Source organism: Psammomys obesus, unplaced genomic scaffold, assembly GCF_907164565.1.
Source record: "Psammomys obesus unplaced genomic scaffold, mPsaObe1.curated_primary_1811, whole genome shotgun sequence".
Lineage (NCBI taxonomy): Eukaryota > Metazoa > Chordata > Mammalia > Rodentia > Muridae > Psammomys > Psammomys obesus.
In genome coordinates, this window is record NW_026596040.1 from 4,565,084 (window position 1) to 4,585,949 (window position 20,866).

Below are 20,866 nucleotides of genomic sequence, written 5' to 3' on the forward strand. Positions count from 1 at the left end.
TTTTACCATGTGGGTTCCTGGAAATAGATTCAGGTCATTGAGCCTGGCAGCAAGTGCTTTCACCTCTTGAGCCATCTTGCTGGCTCCTAGTTAGAGTTTTTGTTCTGAAAGGGTAGTGAATTATCTTGTGTGTTTTTTGTTTTTCCTATATTTTTGTATCTTTAATGTTTTATGACACTAATTTCTATATATTATTTTGGCCTTTTGTTTTATGTCACTTTTAACAACCTGTCCCTTACACACATACATACACACATACACACGCACACACACACACGCGCACACACACACTATTAAGTTATCTATTATCTAAGTTATCACACAATCTATTAAGTTACTAAAGTTTTAAAGCATCTTTAAGGAAGAATGTTAGCAATTTAGTTATACTAAATATAGGTTTACTCCAGATATAGTAATTTTAAAGATGGAATAAAAAATTGAAAGAAAATTATTTCCCCTATTGTTTGTTGAATTTTTTTTTTTAATATTGAAAAAAATATTTTAGTAGGTTGGTTAATAAGTCCAGATTTGAACTCAAGGTCTGTTTTGTACCACTCACTTTTTGGGGAGGAGAGATTTAATGCTATAAGAAGATAAAAAAAAAAAATAACACTACTTTTAATTGACACAGCGTTTAGATACTTAAAGTACTGTTTAAAGTATTGTTTTAGGGGTTATGACTGATGAAAGATAATCTGCTCCTCATCTTTTTCTACCTCCCCTAGCCTGAGTATTTATTTCATCATGTAATTGATCACTGGGAGTTAAGATTTCTGTTTTGAAGTAGGTATTAGACTTCTTAACTAAAATGACGTTACCACAAGCTTCTTGCTTAAGTCATTGGAGATGTGCATAGCTTGGTTATTGGTTAACTTGTCCTGATCAGATTCCTTTACAGAAAGTTGGATTTAAAGTACTCTTTTAGCACAGGATTTATTTATGAGGTAGTCTACTTGAAGGGATGTTTATTTTTCAGGAAATATTTTGCTTTCTGAATGTGACATCCTTTGTAAAGCCCAAATGAAATTAATCATTCCTGACTACAATGTTGAGCTCCTTACTGTGTAAATATACTGTGTAAATACTGTGTAAATCCACTTGAGGGGTGTGTATGTCACACATACATTATGTTCTTTTCTCTAGGTACGTTCTTCTGATGTGTCGTGGTCTGATACTAGAAGGACTCTACGGAAAGACCACCGCTGGGAATCTGGGTCCTTGTTGGAAAGAGAAGAAAAAGAGAAGCTATTTAATGAACACATTGAAGCACTTACCAAAAAGAAAAGGGAGCACTTTAGGCAGCTTCTGGATGAAACTTCTGCGGTGAGAATCCCTTATTGTCCCTGTCTTTCATCCTCTGGAATCTTTACTTATAATTTGAGGACATAAAATACTGACATGTTTAGTGTGTTGTTGTTCAGACACACTGTTTAAATTCTTGGGTTTTATGGCATTCTCTTCTGCCGTTTTCCCTCCTTTTGAACATGTTACAACGTTCTCACTAGTCAGGAATTAGTTCTTTTTGCAGCTTCCAAATGTGTAGCTGCTTCTTTGGTGAATGCCCTTACCTGTGACTTATCAGTGGGCTCTCCTTTCCCTCCATTTGCAATGTGGTGCTATAGCCCCTTACCTGGCAGTTTATACACTTTGTTAATCCAGGTTTTGTTCCTGTTTATCTGCTCTTTTTGGTGATGGTTTCTTCAGAAGTTATGATGTTTGCCCATGTAAATACAGGGTTTGCAGGTGATTGTCTTAGGCTACCTTGAAAGTGTGGCCATGAAAATAACTTGTGGCAAGCCAGAAAAAAAGAAATTGCATTAAAGCTGCTCCCTGTCCCTAACTAGTCCAGTTACGCTTGGGCATTACAAGAGATTGCAGGTCAGTGTGTAATATTATGTACCATACATGCTGTAGTTTGACTCCGTGAATAAAAGGGAGTTGTATTTATGTTTTCTCTTCCCTTGTTTTTTCAAAGATAACCTTAACATCCACATGGAAAGAAGTGAAAAAAATAATTAAGGAAGATCCTCGTTGCATTAAGTTCTCCTCCAGTGACAGGGTAAGAGGATTTGTCATATCTCCTATGAAGCTTAGGCAGACATGAAACTTAACTGTGTAGCTCAGGTTGGCCTCCTAAAAAAAACCTCCTGCCTTAGCCTGCAGAGTGCTGAGCACATATGTGCTGTACTACACCTTGAAGTTTATGAATATCAATGGGTCTGTGATCCTATCACTGGTCATTTTAAGTGAATTACATTAAAGTGTATGAAATACAAACCAGGATTTTAAATACGTTTTTTTTGTTTGTTTCATTTTTCAAGACAGTGTTTCTCTGTGTAGCTCTAGTTGTCCTGGAACTTGCTTTGTATACCAGAGTGGTCTCAAACTTGCAGAGATCCACCTGCCTTTTCCTTTCCAGGACTGAGATTAAAGGCATACGCCTTTAATGGTGGCATAAGCCACCATGCCTGGCTTTTACGTATATATTTTTTAAAGTTGTGCTTCATATAGTAATAAGAACACAGTAATTTAAAACTTAGAATTTTAATTATTAGGGTTAAGTTTGTGTTTAAGGATCTTACCAAATCAATGAAACTATAGTCAGTTTCTGCTAGGTAGATGTTCAGGCTCTTGGTACTGCACTATCACAGCCCCTTCCTTGTGAGCCACACTGGCAGACAGTGTGAGGTCTTGAGTTTCTTGGAGAGGAGACTTTACATATGAAATTTTAAAAGCAAAGACCAGTTCTTGCACTCTGTCTTCTGTGTAGGAAATAAATTCACCTGAGAGAGAGAACAATGCCAAAAACAAACAAAAAACCTTACTATATGCCATTCTGTCCCTTTGGCTTTTACTTGTTATTCTGTCACTGATTATCATCTCTAGGTCAGACATTGAAAAGCTCATAGACTACATTTCTCAAACCTTGCTCACTTGTAATAAGTTGAATTTTGATGTGTGGGCTGTAAAATATGTGTGATTGGGAAAGAGTGATAGACTGACAGCTAGAACACCCACTCTCTGTTCCTAGTTTACCTGACTGCTTCTAAGGAATTGATAGCAAGGTCTGTGTAGATAATACGTAACTTTTGTTACAATTTCCTCACTGGAAGACTAAATTCTCAGTGTGTACTTATGTTCTGAGTGTTCTCTTGTTTTGTATATCCATACATTATGTCTCATTGCTGTCTATGCTTGAAGATATAGACTCTGTAGGAAATGAATGCTTTATCCTTAGTTTCTGGTTTCTGTGTGCTTCTCTCCTGAGGACTTAGAAGACTGAAGGAGATGGTGCCTGTAGAGCACTATGCAGATTCTGCATAGAATGAGCTTCATTTTAGTTGAATGTGCTTCTACATTCTTGCAATTTTTCTTTCTTTTCTTCTCTTTAAAAATGTACTTTACACTTCACTGCAGTAAGTTTTACAAAGAGTAAAACATATCCTTGCCTTGTCTTTTTCTATTTTGAACTTTATTACAGGACTCAGATTACTAAAGAAGTTTAGTAAAGAAGTTGTTTGTTTTAGAGTTTGTGGGTTTCTTCTTTAATCTTATCATTTCCCCTGCAGAAAAAACAAAGGGAGTTTGAAGAGTACATCAGAGACAAATACATCACTGCCAAAGCTGACTTCAGGACACTTTTGAAAGAGACCAAATTCATAACATACAGGTACGTGTGGTCCGGTGTTCCCACTGGCAGCTTTTGTCTACTAGCCTGTTCTCTAATGACCAGAGCATACTTTCACTCACACACATGTTGACATTGTGAATTTTAGGAGTCAGAAGATGCCAGCTTTCCTCAAGGGCAGATGCAGGCTGATCCACAGTACTTTTTTTTTTTTTTTTTAAAGAAAGGGCCCAGATGTCAATTCTCATTTTGTGTTATGTACATCCTGTTTTTAAAGTGCACTTTTATTTTTACTTCACTGCTTTTTTGTTGATTTTTTTGTTGTTGTTGATTTTTTTTTTTTTTTGGACCCTCAACTCTAAGAATTGTCATTCACAAAGAGACTTTAAATGAATCCTTCACTGTGACTTCTCTTTGCCTCCTCGGAAAACTGTTGAGTGGGGTTTGACCATGAATGCCTGAAATCATCTTCTTAAGGCAGAAAAATCTTTTTTCCCTCTTCGGGAAAGCAGTTGCTGGATACACTTATTTTTTTAAAAAATTGAAAATCAGAGCCCTTAAAAGGTTTTGGTGTAGCACACCCAGTAGTCCATCACCACCTTTCATCAGGAAGCGGTTTGGCATGGCCTACACTCGTGTGCAGGAAAGCAGTTATGCTTCGCGCGCCAGCATTTCTTCCTTTAAAAGACGACTTTGAGGAAGGAAGGGTGTGCACGGGAGGACAGATAGTGCTGAGGGCGTGCTTCTTAGGTGTTTTGTCATTTGGATTTTTTGGTCAGGATCCTTAATGTTTTGCATCAGCTTGGGCTTTTAAATTAGATGTGAAGTAAGACTTCTTTCTACATTTTTATAGTTAATTTAGTGACAGATGTGAAAGTGAAAGCTTGTGAAAGATGCTGGGATTGGCAGCCCCGCAGACTGAAGTCCTCTGTTCATCCACAGAACAGGTACAGCACGGGCAAGACTTACCTACCTACCCTCAGCCCTGATCTGGAGGGACCACCAGTAGGGGTGGGAGGGTAATTCAGCTTCTGAGGCCCTTTCACTCCTGGAGTCTTTGCTGAGGTGACTTACAAAGGTGACTGCTGCAGTGAAATTTTTCTTTAAAAAAGTGGAAACACAATTAGGAACTAGATGGACATTTCCAGCTCATTTCTGAAAGACCAGCGAACAGCAGTCAGTAATTCTTTGTGCTTTTTTTCTTATTTCAGATCCAAAAAGCTAATCCAAGAATCTGATCAGCACCTGAAAGATGTAGAAAAAATTTTGCAGAATGACAAGCGGTATCTAGTACTGGACTGTGTCCCAGAGGAGAGGAGGAAACTAATCGTGGCATATGTTGATGACCTGGATCGCCGGGGTCCACCCCCACCTCCCACAGCATCAGAGCCCACTAGACGATCAACAAAATAATTCCAAATACCTTCCCACGGGCTCCCTGTTCATTGAAAACACTTGCATGAGCCAAATTTTCAGGTTTTTACATATACGTGCATTAGTCAACCTATTGGAAAACCACCTGACAAAAAGAAGGAGCAGCCGTGTGGGCAGTCTCTTGAGCAGAACACTTGGAAATATTTAATGCTTTTCTTCGTGTGGCATGACTGACATACATACTCAAATATAGGCTGTCTCTAGTAAATTTAAAATCTTGAAGCTAAAAATAATCCTTTTAATGAGGTGTGAAAGTCAGTGGCTAGGTGGTGTTCTTACTAGCAGTGTTACTCAGCAAGACAGGAGCATTTGTGGTTGGAGCTTGCAAATACCACAGACTCCAGAAAACTGAAGTGGGGATTTGTTTTGATTTTGCTTTTTAAGCGGGTAAGAGAAAAAACACTGAATTGAATTCTTCCAGAGACTATGAATATTATAATGGACATACTTTTACCTTAGTCTCTAATGAGCAGTTTAGTTGCATTTGTTCACGTACGTGCTTTGATTCTCCCCTCTTGAGTTATAGGCCGAGTCTTGTTTAGCCCAGGAGAAGATTTATTTAGTAATTTCTTCTCAGGTATGAACCACATTCATAACTAACATGTTGGCCGGAGTAGAATCCTGGTTAAACGTATTTTATTCTCCACTGAATGATCTCTACCAATATTCTCAATTAGACAACAAAATTACCTTTCTGGGTGTTCCCTTTGTAAACTACTCCTGTTTGAATGTTGAACCTTTGTTTCTAAAGTTTAATGTTAAGATGTTTGAATGTTCAGTTTATGTATTTGAACTACAATAAACCAACCCTTTTATATATGTGGATTGTAAATGATTATTGTTACACAATATATTTTTTAAAAACTCCTAGGCCTGTATTTTTGGTTGTTTTGTTTTGTTTTGTTTTTTTAAGAAAGCAGCATGTGAGATTTGAGTCGACTGAATCTTGGATAGTATAGAGTATTTAAAGGCTTGACTATAATACTGGATTTCCAGTATAAAAGATGCAATTTTGGAGAAAGCCTGTCCTCCCTTTTTACTTTCTGTGCTTGTGAGTGTGTGAGTGTGTTAAGCCTTATACTGCTACCTGTTGCCTAATAGCAAGAATATTTTAATTCTTCTGTTTTCTTGTTTCTGTCTGATTAACAAATATCAAAGGCTTGTGCCTTTTCAGCATCCTTTCAACGTGTCATGAACTTACCTTTGATGCTCAGTTAAGTTTTTCTGGCTTTACTTGTGTGTGTGTGTGTGTGTGTGTGTGTGTGTGTGTGTGTTTAAATCCTATATTGTTCTCATAGGTTGCCAGTACCAGAGTGCCACATAAATGAGATGTATGAGAAGAGATATAAATGTTAATTGTCTTCCCTGTTTTCTCTCACCGATCATGATGGCAACAAAGCCCAGAAAGAGGAAGACCAGCTGATCTGTATTTGTCTGCTGTGTATAACATTCATATCTACACTCTTTATTTAGTACTTAGCATAAATCTATTAAGTGTCAGAAATTATATGACCTGCTGAAGACTGGTATTGATGGAGCATACTAGGATTAAAAGCTGTGAAGGTGATAAACATAAACAGGATTTATATCCTCTCCGCCTTTTAAAATCTACTTTTATAAATTTTTCCAAGTGATTTTTAAGTTTTATAAGGATTCAAATTGAAATGCTTGCCAAAGAGAATACAACTGTTTCAGAACCCTGACTTTCCTAAAGCCCTTTTCTAAGCTCCACATGCAGTGTTGTGTCTGCATGCTTACTGCATCTTGTCACGGTACGAAAGAATGGGGAGCTGGTGGATCTCCTCTTTCCCATTTTTGGCCTCAAAAGTCTGTGTGGGGTTGTTCAGAGAAGAAGTGAGTCCCTGTTTTCCTTGAAGATTTTTAAAGAGACTAGATCAGGACTCTCATGTTCTTAATGAGTGATTCATCATAATTATATGTTGTTTCAGTATTTGAAGCTTACCCAGGAGCCTGGGACATGGTCATTAACAGGCCACCTCATAAAACCCTCTTTTTCTGAATGATAGTTTTGAAGTAATTCAAGGGACAGATAACATTAAGTCTCTATTCAGAAATAAAGCATTGCTTTTATTTACAAGACGTCACATACTTAAAGCTTACACTACACACTGTGTGTATAAAACAAGCATGCTTCCTCTGTTTCTCAGTTTCAGTGCCAACCCCTCATGTAACCAAGCCAACAAAGCAGTTATTTTGGATTCTTGGGCTAAACCATTACTTTATTTGAATGTGAGAGCTTCAAATACAATTTATAGTGAAACAAGTGAAAAAGAAGTCAGCTTTGTCTTTCTGTGTTAAAAAGAAAACCACAACCTTTAATAGTAAGATAGTCTCAAGACTGAACATTGTGACAGTTCTCTGTACTGTACAGAATATTCTCCATTAGTTTTTTTTGTTGTTGTTTGTTTGTTTGTTTTTAGAGGCAGTTTTCCTTCTTCGAGATATCCAACAATGGAAAATCCCAGAAATTCACTAAGGAAGCAATTAAGACTATATAATGCTTTTTTTATTTAAAGGGGACAGAAATGTACTGTTTTATTGGGTATGCTGCATTCTGCTGTCCTCAAACTTCCCATGTCTAGGAACGCAAAATGCTTTCCTTTGCCTTTTGCTCTGCATTGTTCTTGCGATTATTCTCCTCTTACCTAAGATTCATGTCAGCTGTCTGCTGGCTTTTCTCTTGTGTATGTGCTTTTCCATACTTTGTTATGCTTGGCTTTTTATACCTTCGATCCCTGGTAATGTTTTTTTTAAGTTGAGGGTGTTCAAGTTAGATGATACAAGAAAAGTCACCATCATTCTCCTTTATGCTTGTCTTTAGTCAGTATGTAAGGCCTATGTAATTAGTTTACAGTCTGTCCTGAGAGCACACACAGAGATCAAGGAGAATACACTGCAGCTTTAAAAAAAAACAACTCTGGGAAGAGAAGAGGCATTTACTTAAACTTGGACCCCATAGTTTGAAATTAGCCCAGATTAGAAAGAAGTATTCATTGTTTTGTAAATTGCTCAGGAAAACTAGACTGTTCATAAAATAAATTTATGTTTATTAAGCAAGTGAAGGGAAATTATAAGTAAAATTTACACTTAATAAAAGGCCAAGGGAGATACAGATTTTGAGCTATGTAACTTGCTGCTACATTGGGAGCAGCAGTTTGAGGAAGAAACAGTTCATAAGTTCAGCCTGGTAAACTACTCTGCCAAGGACTGTGTCTAAGGGGTATCCTGGGGAAAGTCCATTTGAGCCCTGTAACCACTTGAACATAGTTTTCTTTACATAACACTTCAAATGAGTTCTTTTGCGGGGCGGGGGGGGGGTTCTGAAGCAAAATTCCTACGTGCCATTCTACTTACCAGACTGTATAGTTTGAAAATACAGAAGAAAATCTTTGCAATTTCTAACGGCAGTTTATATAAGTCAGCAATATTGCTAAGCAGCAGTACAAGTAACTACAATTATCACTGTTTTTCTTTGACACTAAAGTCTGCTAATTGCAGCCCTCTGTCTCTTGGCCTTCATGTTCCCAGGGTATAGGGTCATTGTCCTGTGCCGAAGCGACGGCGTCCCTCTCATGCCAGAATTGCTCGACGTCAGGGAGGATGGGAGCCACTGCCTTGTTGGTTTTCTCTTTGCTGGAGTTGAGAAAGCCAGGTCTTTCGGTCTCTGGAATGGATGTCTGGGACTCTGGAGATGGAGCCTTGTCCAGAGGGGCCTCTGTGTTTTTAGCTGGTGCCCCCTGAACCTCTGAGGCACCTGCAGGCTTTCTGGTTATCCATTTCCATACGCCTTTCAAGCCTTCCTTGAACTCTTCAGACATCACTAAGAAAATGAGCGGGTTTGCTGTAGAGATGGAAAACATCAGGACTTGAGATAGGGCTATAAAACCCTGTGGTGGCATTGGACCTCCAGCCTTGAGGTGCCATACCCACAGCCAGGCTACCCATTCAGGGAGCCACAGGAGAGCAGAGGTCATTGCAGTGCTTAGCAGCATCACTGTGAGTTGCTTTGAACGCATCTGGTTTCTAAGGTTTTGAGTTTTTGTACCTCGTTTTTTACATTGGCCATAAGCTCTCCAGAAATAAAAGCTGGCCAGAAGTAAAGGAAGGCAAAACACCAGGAGAGGGTAGAGCTTACCGAATATTGACATGAATTCTTCAGCCACAGCTGGCACATCCATGAGGCACATTTCCACACCTGCATGACGTCTGGTGGTGCTAAAGAACCATTCTGGCAGGGGAAGTAGGCTGGCTACAACCCAGATGGTCAACAGCATTGACCAAATGGTGCAGTTGTGGATAGCCACTTGCTTGGCTGGGTCACTTGCATACATGAAGCACACTTTGGCAACTACAACAATTGTCAGGCTCTTGGCTGCCATGCACGTATGGATGAACCAGTCAGAGGACTTACAGACAAACCAGCCTAGATCCCAAACACCTTTGTAGTATGCTGTAGCTCGGACAGGTGCAGAAAAGAGGAGAGAGATGTCAGCCAGGCTGAGATTCAGAATCAGGGAATGGATCATGGATGGCTTTCTCTTCCAAACACCGTGAAGGAGAATGCCAATCACACATAGGTTCCCCACGAAGCCCACGAGGCACACAGCCACCAAGAGAGCCGGGATGATGGTCCTCCAGTCCTCGGAGTCAGATGGCAGGTACCCTCCTGCAAAGCGGAGGTGAGCAAATGACTCATTCATGATGCTGGAATTGGAGTCAGCAAAGACAGCTGCCAGTAGCACCTTTCCCTTCCAGCTCCTCCCTGCAGATGTTGGCTTCTTGTTTAGGCTGGTCTTTCTCAGCTCTTTTGCATAAATAAAAAAAATACGCTCTGTCGTCCGCACTGATGCCACCTCTGGACCCTCCCCTTTTGGTTGCTGAGCTTTTGGGCTGCACACAGTAGACCTGTGACTGCGTGGAATGGCAGGCAGCAGGGGTGTATTGCTATGGCTCATTAGCAAGTCTAATCCTAAGTGCCAGCCCCATCAGGTGATAACACATTCCCATAAATGATAAATGAGGAGAAACATACAAGTAAGCAGGGGTGTTCACCTGGGGTGAGGGGAGGCAGGGGAGGATTACTATCAGTTATTTCTAAAATCTTGACTGGATTTCTAAGTACAGACTGGTCTGTAACTCAGCAGGCTCCAGTTGATCCAAGTCCTTTGACTTCTTACATCCATTAGGTTCTCCTGATAGCTTAGTCTGTTTATACAGGGCCTCAGAGTCTGCTCTCCTACCCAGTTCCCACAGTTTTGCTGCGAGACCGCGCTTTAAGAACCGGTGCTCTCTCCCCGTTCTCTTTGCAGATAGGAGCATTCCTCTTCCTAACCCTCGCTACCACATCAGTTCCATGAACAACTAACTGATAGCGAGCCCAGCTGGGAAGTGAAGTATTTTTAAATCCAAGTTTATCATGTATTTTCTAGAAGCGCTTTGGAATGCTGAACTGGTTTACATATTAATAAGACTTCAGGGAGTGATGGTGATGAAACCAAATGATAAATTAAGCTTTTCAGAATTTGGATGATGGAGACATTTAAGAGATTTGAAAGAAAGTACCATTGTAAAGGGGAAAGCCAGCAAGGTACCAACGGCCGATAAAAGCTGCCCTAGTGACCTGAGATTGGCTGCCCAGAGTTGTCCTTTGTCCTCTGCAGGCATGGTGACACACTTGGCCTGTACATACATATTATGTACAAAATATACAATCACAAAAAGGTTTAGTGAAGAACAGCTCAAGTGAAATGGACTTTCCCAGGCAGAGGACGCTGGAGGGATTAGAAGACCCAGTATTGCTTGGTATTGCTGGGAAAACGGCAGAGGGTACAACTTATCCTGAGACTGATTTCCCTAAAAGGCTTGTGGAGAAAGTGTGGCCCAGAATGTTCAAGGTCTAAAGGGCAGTGCCAGGTGGGAACAGGTGGAACTGTCCCACGTGAGTGTGAAAGATGATATGCTTCTAGTGTGGCAATCAGAACGGCCAAGTGGTGAGTCTAGGACCTGGTACTAATGCCGTAGTTTTATCCTGGGAAGGAAAAGAAGGGCACATCAAAAACTCTGGAAGCCACAGGCATATGTGCGGGAAAACACCTGGGCAAAGTAAAATCAATAAATCCTAACAAACAAGCAAAATAACAAAGCAAACACAAGCAAACCACGCCCCTGAGTTGGTGCTCAACAGTACAGCTGTTCTGAGAGCTGGCCACAGTGTTGGGACTTGCTTTCTGCCTCCTCTCCCTCATATCTGGGAGGGTATCATATCACTGGTTCCTAAGGACCAGTGATGGGAAAGATCCTTTGAGCTATAAATAGGCACAATGGGCGTTTTGGTAAGGAGAATATTCTAAAATTGTATCGTGGGGATCTTTGAGCAATTAGATACACCAATTTATCTTTGATTGTATATTCAGAACTTGACTACGTGTGTGCAAAGCGTCCTTGTTGGCAAAGACTTTGTACTTTAGTTGAGCCTGCGCCCTTTTTCCTTCTCACCTTTTGCTCTCTATTCATGCTGAGACCTTTTTAAAATATCACTATAAAACTCTGCGTGTGTGTACGATGTGTGTATTGTGGGATGTGTGTATGATGTATGTACGTGATGTGTGTGTGTGTGTGTGTGTGTGTGTGTGTGTGTGATATGTGTGAGTGTGCCTTGGCACGGTTGTGGAGTTCTCTCCTTCACACCGATGTGGCTTCTACCAGTGAACTCAGGTTGTCAGGCTTGTGCAGGGAGCACTTTCTTCACGGAGACATCTCACCATCCCCTTTAAAAATCTTATTTGCCATTTTAAGTTAAATTTCTTTCTTTCCAGCTTTCTTTTTTTCGTTTTTTTGTTTTGTTTTGTTTTGTTTTGTTTTTTTGAGACAGAGTTTCTCTGTGCAGCCTTGGCTGGCCTGGACTCATTTTGTAGACCATGGTGGCCTCAAACTCACGGAGATCCTCCTGCTTTCTGCCTCCTCTAGTGCTGGAATTACAGGCATGTGCCACCATGCCCGGTGATTTTTAAGTTAAATTTCAAAATGTATTTTGTTTATCACTCTTAGTGTGGTGGTGGCCCTGAGTGCTGTGGAGCATGTGTGGGGGTCAGAGGACAACTTCCTGGAGTTGGTTCTCTACTTCCATCTTTATGAGGGTTCTGGGGGTCAGACTGAGGTCTCAGTCCTGCTTGTGGGCTTTTCAGAAAATGAGCAGGAGGGAAATGAAGCCTGTGCTGGCTAGTTTTATGTCAGTGTGGCACAGGCTAACATCATTTTGGAAGAGGGAACCTCAGTGGAGAAAATGCCCCTGCTAGCATGGCTTGTAGGCAAACCAGTGGTGCATTTTCTTCACTGGTGATTGATATGGATGGGCCTGTCCCACAGGGGGCAGTGCCACCCTGGAGTGAGTAGTCCTGGATGGCATAAGAAAGCAGGTTGAGAAAGCCATAGGACCAAGCCAACCAGCAAGGTTTCTTCGTGGTCTCTGCTTTAGTCCCTGCCTTCAGGTTCCTGTCTTGAGTTCCTGCCCTGACTTCCATTCACAATGGAGTATGACCGTGAGTTGTGCACTGAATTAAATTTTTTCCTTCCTAAGCTGCTTTTGGTCATGATGCTTTATCACGGATATAGAAAGACAAGGCCATATACGTTCAGGCAGTGTTATGCTAGTTTTATGTCAGCTTGACAGAAGCTAAAGTTATCCGAGAGGAGGGAGCCTCAACTGAGAAAATGCCTCCATCAGGTTGGGCTGGAACTAAGCCTGTAGGGTGTTTTCTTAAATAGTGATTGGTGGGGGTGCCCATTGTGGGTGGTGCCATCCCTGGGCTGCTGGTTCTACACCAAATCAGATTGAGTAAGCCACAGTGAACCAGTGAGCAGCACCTCCGCTCATAGCCTCTGCATCAGCTCCTGCCTCCAGGTTTCTGCCCTTGAATTTCCCTCAAAGGACCGTGTAAGCCACACAAACCCTTCCCTCCCCAAGTTGCTTTGGTCATGGTGTTTCATCATAGATCACAGCAACAGTAACATCAACTAGGATAAAATTGGTATCAGGATACTGAACTATTCCTGTGACAGACCTGGCCATGCTGTTTTTGGAGGGTGGAGACAGGGATTGTGGAAGGACTTTGGAACTTTAAGCTAGAAAAACCATTGAATATTTAAAGCTTGGTGAGCTTTTCAGTGGGAGCTTGGAAGATAAAAATATCGAGATCTATTCAGACAATGGAGGCCTGGCTTGTGAAGTTCCAGAGGGAAGTCTGAGACTCACTTAAAAACTATCAGGGCTCTTTGCTATTTTGAATTGAGAATTGTGGTCTGGTTAGTGGGTGCTAAAGAATCTGCCATGATTAACAAGAGATAGGAACCACTGAAGTAAAAGCTTTGTTTTATCGGGACACTGCTACTGTCAGCTGGGGCTAAGAGATTAACGGTGATTAAGAAGAGACCAGCATCATTGAGGTGTAATGACGGCTGACTGAGGAGTCAGCCCACAGCTGTGTTCCATAGGAGGCCAACGCTGTACCTCGCACTGGCAGCTGAACTTGGTAGTGTAAGAGTCATCCACGTGGTGCTGGTTTTGAAGGCATGAAGGGTCATGGAGAGCAGCTGAGGCTTGGCACTGTGAGAGGCCAGGAGAGACCACTGGAGAAGGTGCAGCCTCAGTGCCATTGAAGCCCCAGGACTGAAGGGGCCATAGAGACTTGATGCCATAAGACCCCGGCATTTTGGAGATGCCACTACTGTGTGGCAACTCCCAGGAACAAAGACAAGCTGTGTGTGTGCTGCAGAGGGCGGAGCCGGAGAGTGGTCCAGCCCTTTCGAGGAGGGCAGAAGATTGTGAGGGAATCCCAGACATTGGACATCGAGTTATTTACACTGTGTGAGTTGCTTTGATGTTGATGGTGTTCTGGTTTTTCCTTCTTGAAGTAAGAAAGTATTTATTTATTTATTTTTATTTTTACAGGAGCCTATACAGTTGAGAGGCTTAAAAAAAAGAGATTTAGAAATTTTACAGGAACTTTGGATTTTAAAAGAGATGATAGTTTGAAAGAGACAACCTTTAAAGTGTTTGACTCTTGTAAGGCTGTAGGACTTTTTTCTATTTGTGAAATGTTTTATATTGTGAAGGCTTTATTAATATGTGATGGTGGGTATGAACACGAAAGCAAAGGGCGTGCTTAACAATGGTGTGTTTGTGTGTAAAATTGACAAGGGGTGGTTGCGCTGGCTAGTTTTTATGTTAATTTGAGACAAGATAGTTATCTGAGAGGAGGGAACCTCAGCTGTGAAAATGCTCCAGAAGGCTGGGCTGTAGGCACGCCTGTAGGGCCTTTTTGTTTTTGTTTTTATTCTTCTTTTGTTTGTTTTTTGAGACAGCTCTGGCTGTCCTGGAACTCACTCTGTAGACCAAGCTGGACTCGAACTCAGAGATCCACCTCTCTCTGCCACCCAAGTGGCTGGGCTTAAAGGCATGCATCACCACTGCCTGGCCAGCATTTTCTTAATTAGTTATTAGTGGGGGAGGGCCTAGTCCATTGTGGGTGGGGCCACCCTGGGCTGGTGGTCCTGGATTCTATAAGAAAGCAGGCTGAACAAGCCAGGAAGCACTCCTCTGTGTCCTCTGCATCAGCTCCTGCCTCTAGGTCCCTGCCCAGGTTCATCTGAGTTCCTGCCTTGGCTTCTCTCAATCGACTATGAGTATGAATCTGTAAGCCAAATAAACCTTTTTCTCCCCAAGTTACTTTTGTGGTGGTTCATCACAGTGATAGTATCCCTGTCTAGGACAGGCCTTAGGCCTTGCTTCATTGCCTCTTATAAACATAGAAAATGATTTACTGTCTCTGTGTCTGCAATCTTCACAGCAAATGTAGGTAACTGTGCTGGAATTTTTGCTTCTTAGCCGATGACTCAACCAGACTGGAGGGATGAAGTTCTCTTTCCTTCGTGTCCCCATAATTTTCCTGTCTTTCTGTTTTGTTTCAGTAGAATTACAAATTTTCCTTTTCTCTTCCCATTATGTCATAAGTAACCTTAAAAAAATTTTTTTTTTTTTTAAAGATGGCTACCCTTAAACTTCCTATGTAGCTGAGGGTTACCTTGAACTCTTCAACCTTCTTCCTCCCTCCCAAGTGCTAGGATTACACCCTCTCAACATAAGTAACGTTCTATGCTGTCAATATTGATGCACATTTTTAAAGGGACAGTGTTCTTTTCCCGGAATGGGAGGGACAAAAGGTAGGCCGGGGAAGACGGGCATATTCTTCAAGTATTTCATATTATTGATGTAAGCCAAGTCATCCACATCAGCATTGGGTATATTTCTTGCTCAGAAACAGCAATTACTCCTTTGAAAGGCGCACCTTTGCCTAGAGACGGCGAGCGACGTTAGACGCCAGTGCGTTAGAAGCTTGCTGGAGCTTTTCTTTCCCTTCTTGTCACATTCGCAGTGATTCCGCCCTTTCTAAAGATGGAGCCTAAAGCGGCGGTGAAACAGTAGGGCGTGCCGCCCGAGATCCTTTGCAGGAGTCCTGTAGCGTTCTGCTTTTTAGTTTCCCAGCTCCCCCTCACCGTGACTGCGTTGGCGTAATTGCCCAATCGCCCAGCATCCCGGAGAGCGCGGCAGTGGAGCCTGAAATTAGCGGGCGGCGCCCTCTTGTGACACTTTAAAATACTACTGCCGAGCTGGGAAGAGGGCGGCCCGCGGTGGACAAGGGACTGCTGACGGGGAGCCACTGATGCATTCGTAATCAGCATAAGACTGTTTGGATATTTACAAGCAGGAAGATGAGCACATGGGCTAAAACGAGTCCCACGGTGGAGGAAGGGAATCAAAGGGCTCCAGAAAGCTCCCTGACCTCTTGAGCGTGCTGGGTCATGACTACACCCCCCCCCCCCTCCCCCCCCCCCCACCTCCTCCAGCACCACGCATCCCCCAAACCCGCACCCCCTCCATCCCTTTCACATGTTCAAATATTCAGTCTTGACTGTGGTTTGAGGGCGCGCGGCAGCCTGGTTTGGCAGCTTGTTAGGCGCACAGTCTCAGGCCCCACATTTAGAACCCAAATTTGATCAGCCCGAGCCCTCACGTGAGTTGTGAGCTCACGGACGTGCTTGCCGCACGGATCCTAGACTTAGCGTTGGGTTGGAGGCTAGCACTACTGAGCAGCTGTGGGAAACTGGGTCAACACGCGTGCCTCGGCTTTCTTCACTGAGTGATGCTAGCAGTGCGTTTATTGGACCCCCCCCCCCAACATTGTCTCCAAGGTTTAATGAGGAATTATTACATCCCAGGCAACGTTTGAAGCTTTCCCACTGTCTTATTTTGGTATTTTAATTAATGCTTAATTTAATTAGCTTTATTTTTCAGTTAGCATACAAAATAATAGATTATATTTTCGTACTGCATATCGTTGTACTTAGCTTCTATCTACCTCCGCTCTCGTTTCTAGTTCCTTTTCTCTGTCTTCGCTGGTCCCCCTCACTCCCTCCTCTGTTTTCATTTCATATACAAATGTATATGTGCATATAACTTTAAACTTGCTATGTAGCCAAAGATGCCCTTCGGCCTTAGATCCTGTCTCCACCTCTGCCCTTGGCTTAGGTTATATCTCCTAATATTTGATTAGAAGCCAAAGCTGGAGGTGTTGTTGCATTTGAAAGTAATACCAAGGGGCTGGAGAGGGGCTGGAGAGAGGCTCAGTGGTTAAGAACACCGGGAATTCACTCCTGCACCTGAGACAGGCTCTCTCTTCACCTGCAGTTTCAGTTGCTTAGGATCAGACGCCCTCTTCTGGCGGTTCAGGGCACTACACTCATGTGCAATTACGAAAGAACGGAGAGATGGAAAGACCTGGAAGACAGGTGCTCCACAGGAACCAAAAAATATGGGTCCAGAGGTCTTTTCTGGGACTGATACTCCGACCAAGGACCATGCATAGAGATAACCTAGAACCCCTGCTCAGATGTAGCCCATGGCAGATTAGTCTCCAAGTGGGTTCCCTAGTAATGTGAACAGGGGCTGTCTCTGACATGAACTCAGTGTCTGGCTCTTTGATCACTTCCCCCTAATGGGGGAGCAGCCTTACCAGGCCACAGAGGAAGACAATGTAGCCACTCCTGATGAGACCTGATAGGCTAGGGTCAGATGGAAGGGGAGGAGGACCTCCCCTATCAGTGGACTTGGAGAGGGGCAGAGAGGATAAGAGGGAGGGCAGGCAGGATTGGGAGGGGATGAGGGAAGGGGCTACAGCTAGGATACAAAGTGAATAAATTGTAACAAATAAAAAAAATAAAAAAAACAGGGCACTTCTCAAACACTTGGGAAGAGGCAGGTGGATCTCTGAGGGTTCCAGGACAGCCTGGTCTGTAGAGTGAGTTCCAGGAAAGCTAGGGTTACACAGAGAAACCCTGTTCCAAAAAACCAAACCAAACCAACCAACCAACCAACCAACCAACCAACCAACCAACCAACCAACTGCCCTCCACCACCACCACCAAAGCCACAACACAACAACAAGCTGTCCATTACAGATTGATACGAGTAATGATTTTTATAAGAAATAATTAGACCTTCAAGAAATATGAAGTGAGGAATCAAATTGTATTGTGATCTTGCAAATGTTTTCAAAAGTCCATCTTTGGCATTTTCTTTTCTCAGATCACATGTCATGCAACCTGTAGAAAACTCTACTGCGCATGCAAGAGAGAGTTGAAAAAGGAAAGGATGACTGTACTACTATTAGGAGATAGTTTTGTCTCATGACTCCCTTGCAAGGCCCAAGGGTCTGCCTTTAAACTCTAGGGGCATTTAAAAGACCAAGTCACATTCATTGTAAACACCCGAATATGCAGCACAGACCATTTCCACTTTTGCATTGATTGCTTATCCAGGAAGAGCGATGCTGGGGTTCTGAGTTGTTTTTGAACTGACTGAAGCCGAATCTCTGTAAGAATGACGGTTTTCAAGTCTCTCTTTCCAGCTGAGCTGCAGAAAATATGCACGGTGCTTTGTGTCCTGGGCCGCTCCTGCTGCTAGTTGGGAAGTGGGGATTAAATGGTGATCCAAAAACAGAGCTGAGACCTCTCTGACTGAATGTGTCTGTCAAACTGCACTGGTCAAAGCGAACTGAACTGCTGTGGTTATGAAATCTTTGCAGGCAGGCTGGGAGTGGCCCATGCAGCTTGCTCTGTGTGCCGGGTTGGTTAGTAACTCAGTGATGGAGGCCCTCTTGAGTGCTTGTGGTGGTTGCTGTTTGCTTCCTTTTCTTGTTTCCCATATTGGACATAGTGGCCCACGCCTTTACTTTCAGCACTCAGGAAGGCAGAGATAGGTACCTGTGAGTTCAAGGTCAGCCTGGTCTACAGAGTGAGCACAGGACAGCCAGGGCTACACAGAGAAACCCAGTCTTGAAAAACCAAAAAAAAAAAAAAAAGTTTTGGATCATATTTAGAAACATGGTTGGAAAGTTATTTAATATTTTAAGTGTTTTGGGTGGGGGGGGACAAAACTAGCAAGCAATTCTGAATTCACAAATAAGCCTATGTATAGTACGCCATAGTATGAGAGAATTCAGAGCTTGGTAGCCCCTTTCACTCTTGAAGTGGTGGTCTCTCAGATTCCATTTGCATCTCTCGAACACGTGTCACCTTCTTTTGGGAGGAGGTCAGGAATACTGTTTGCTGCTGCTGATAATCAAAAGGCCAGAGTAAGGTGCCTGCGTGGAGTTGCGGGGATTTGGCCGGCAGAGAGAGGGGAGTAAATGCTGCTGCTGGCTGAGGGCGAGGCAGATGCTGTGCAAGCATCATATTGGTAGGATTCTCTGCCTGCCGGAGAGAATCGGCCTGCCCTTGGAGTTAGTTGATGGTTGTCTATAGGAAGGAGGCCCAGAGTTGCTGGTGCTTTGGATACAGAGAAGAAAACATCCAGATTTCTCTGATTATCTAATTTAAAAGCATTGCTTAATTTCTTTTAAAGCATCATTCTAAGTCCAAGAATAAAAACAAAACCATGCCAGTGGGTTGAATTTAGCCCATGGTCTGCTAAGATCTAGACCCTCCTAGAGATGCTAGGAAAATGGCCTGAATTTGTCCCTCTATATAAAACCAGTTTGTATATATTTACTAGTACATACAAACTTTACAATATAATATGCTCTGCATGTCTATACAACGTACTTTGGTCCTGTTCAGTGCCGGGTGGTCCTTTCAAGCTATTTGTCCCTTTTTATAATGGAGTATTTCATGGGGAAGACAAGGATGCAGGAGACAAAGACATCGCTGTTTCAGCATTCATGGGGAAAACTCCACTGGGATTAATTTCCAGACGATGACGGATTTGGGTTGGGATCTAGCTTACCTGTTGGATAAGAACCTTTCATCAAGGAACCTGTTATTTCAGGGGCAGTTATTCTGAGCATCACTGCCCTGCTGATGGGAGTGACCGAAGCAGCTAGGCTGTATCAGATGATTTGACTCGGATGCTCTGCCCTGTTTCCTGGCTCTCAGTGCGCTCTCTTGACTTTTGATTCGGGTACTACGGAACACCTCTAGATATTCCCTGAGCTCTCTCTCCCACAAGGCTGTGTCACCCCTGTCTGAATTTTCACATAGCCACTGGACCATCTTTCAACACTCAGGTTTGATGGGGTCTTTCTTGCCTCCACATTTTTTCCCCTTCATTCCCCAACTCCTTCATGACTTCATACATTAACATGAAGATGGAACTCTCACTCAGTCCTAAGTGGAGGGTCTTCATTTAAACCCTCCCTTCGGGCTCAGGAATGTGTAGAGGAGGAGGTCTAAAACTAGTAAGAGACAGAGGTGATGGATGATTCCAAGGAGACAGTACCCTCCGACACAACAAGACTGATGTACATATAAACTCACAGAGCCTGTGGCATCACACACAAGACCTGCACAGGTTCAAGCCAGATGTGGGTCCCAGCATGCAAAGGGGGAAGTGGACACAGGCTCCCACCCTTAACCTAGAAGCTATGTCCAATTGGTACCCGCTAACAAAGGAAAACTCACTTTCTTCAACAAATTCTCACTGTGTGTATTAACCACACTTCAGCGTGTTCTAGCCATACCCACCATTAGCTTGCCAGCCCCAAATGAACTCCACGGTATTTTTGTAGGCTTTTGTTTTCTTTCGGTCTCAGGTTGCTTTGTTTGGTCTATTGGTTATTTGCTTGTATATTTTGGTTTCCATTTTTGTGTGTTTGTGGGGTGAGTATATGTGAGTTTTCTATTTTTTTTTTTCTTTCAAAGAGAAAGGGAGGGTGGAGTTAGGTGGGTAAAGAGGATCTGGGAGGAATAGGACGAGGAAGGGGAACACATGATCCGAATATATTGTATCATTTTTTAAAACTAAAAGTGAGATGGACTCTCTACAGAGTGGCCAGAAGCTGTGTCTCCTGATTTACAGTGACCACTTCTCTTCCCTCCAGACCTTTCTCTTTACCTTTTTTCCTGCCGCCTAAGAGCTTTGGGACAAAACTATTTTATGTACAACCTAATAGGGCTTTAATGAAGCTTTAGTGGATGCAGGCACGGATGTCACTGGTCTTGAATAGGACACCATGGCGTTGCTGAGGCACGTGGTTTTAATTGGGTTATGTTTGGTTTGCAGACAATGAAGGAAAAGAAGGGAGACCCTGACAATGCAGGCAGCATAAGGTCTGAGCTAACACAACACTTTCTTGTTAAACATAAAGCTGATTTCTTTCTTTCTCTTTTCATTCTGTCTTTTTGATTTTTAAAGACATGGTCTCATGTAGCCCAGGTTAGCCTAGAACTCCT

General features: G+C 42.7%; 2 protein-coding genes across 7 annotated transcripts in view; one reads left to right on the top strand and one right to left on the bottom strand.

The window, feature by feature from the left end:
- The window catches only part of Tcerg1 (transcription elongation regulator 1), a 59,040-nt gene extending 53,159 nt beyond the window's left edge, over nt 1-5,881 (top strand). For 4 of the 6 annotated variants that reach the window (XM_055622585.1, XM_055622586.1, XM_055622587.1 and 1 more), the window contains 4 exons: nt 1,144-1,323; nt 1,976-2,059; nt 3,570-3,670; nt 4,840-5,881. In XM_055622585.1, coding sequence (XP_055478560.1) covers nt 1,144-1,323; nt 1,976-2,059; nt 3,570-3,670; nt 4,840-5,041 — 567 coding nt within the window. In that variant the 3' untranslated portion in view covers nt 5,042-5,881. Of the gene's footprint in view, nt 1-1,143; nt 1,324-1,975; nt 2,060-3,569; nt 3,671-4,481; nt 4,576-4,839 lie in introns of all 6 variants that reach the window. The other 2 variants (XR_008721848.1, XM_055622588.1) reach the window with 2 other exon arrangements.
- Nucleotides 5,882-8,100: 2,219 nt separating this feature from the next.
- Gpr151 (G protein-coupled receptor 151) lies at nt 8,101-9,843 on the bottom strand. The gene has a single exon (XM_055622591.1). The coding sequence runs from the start codon at nt 9,781-9,783 to the stop codon at nt 8,572-8,574; it is 1,212 nt and encodes a 403-aa protein (XP_055478566.1). The 5' UTR covers nt 9,784-9,843; the 3' UTR covers nt 8,101-8,571.
- Between the last annotated feature and the right edge of the window lie 11,023 nt (nt 9,844-20,866).

Bases quoted from the DNA above. Each gene is read 5' to 3' on its own strand.
- Gpr151 (XM_055622591.1), bottom strand. From the start codon at position 9,783: ATGAATGAGTCATTTGCTCACCTCCGCTTTGCAGGAGGGTACCTGCCA.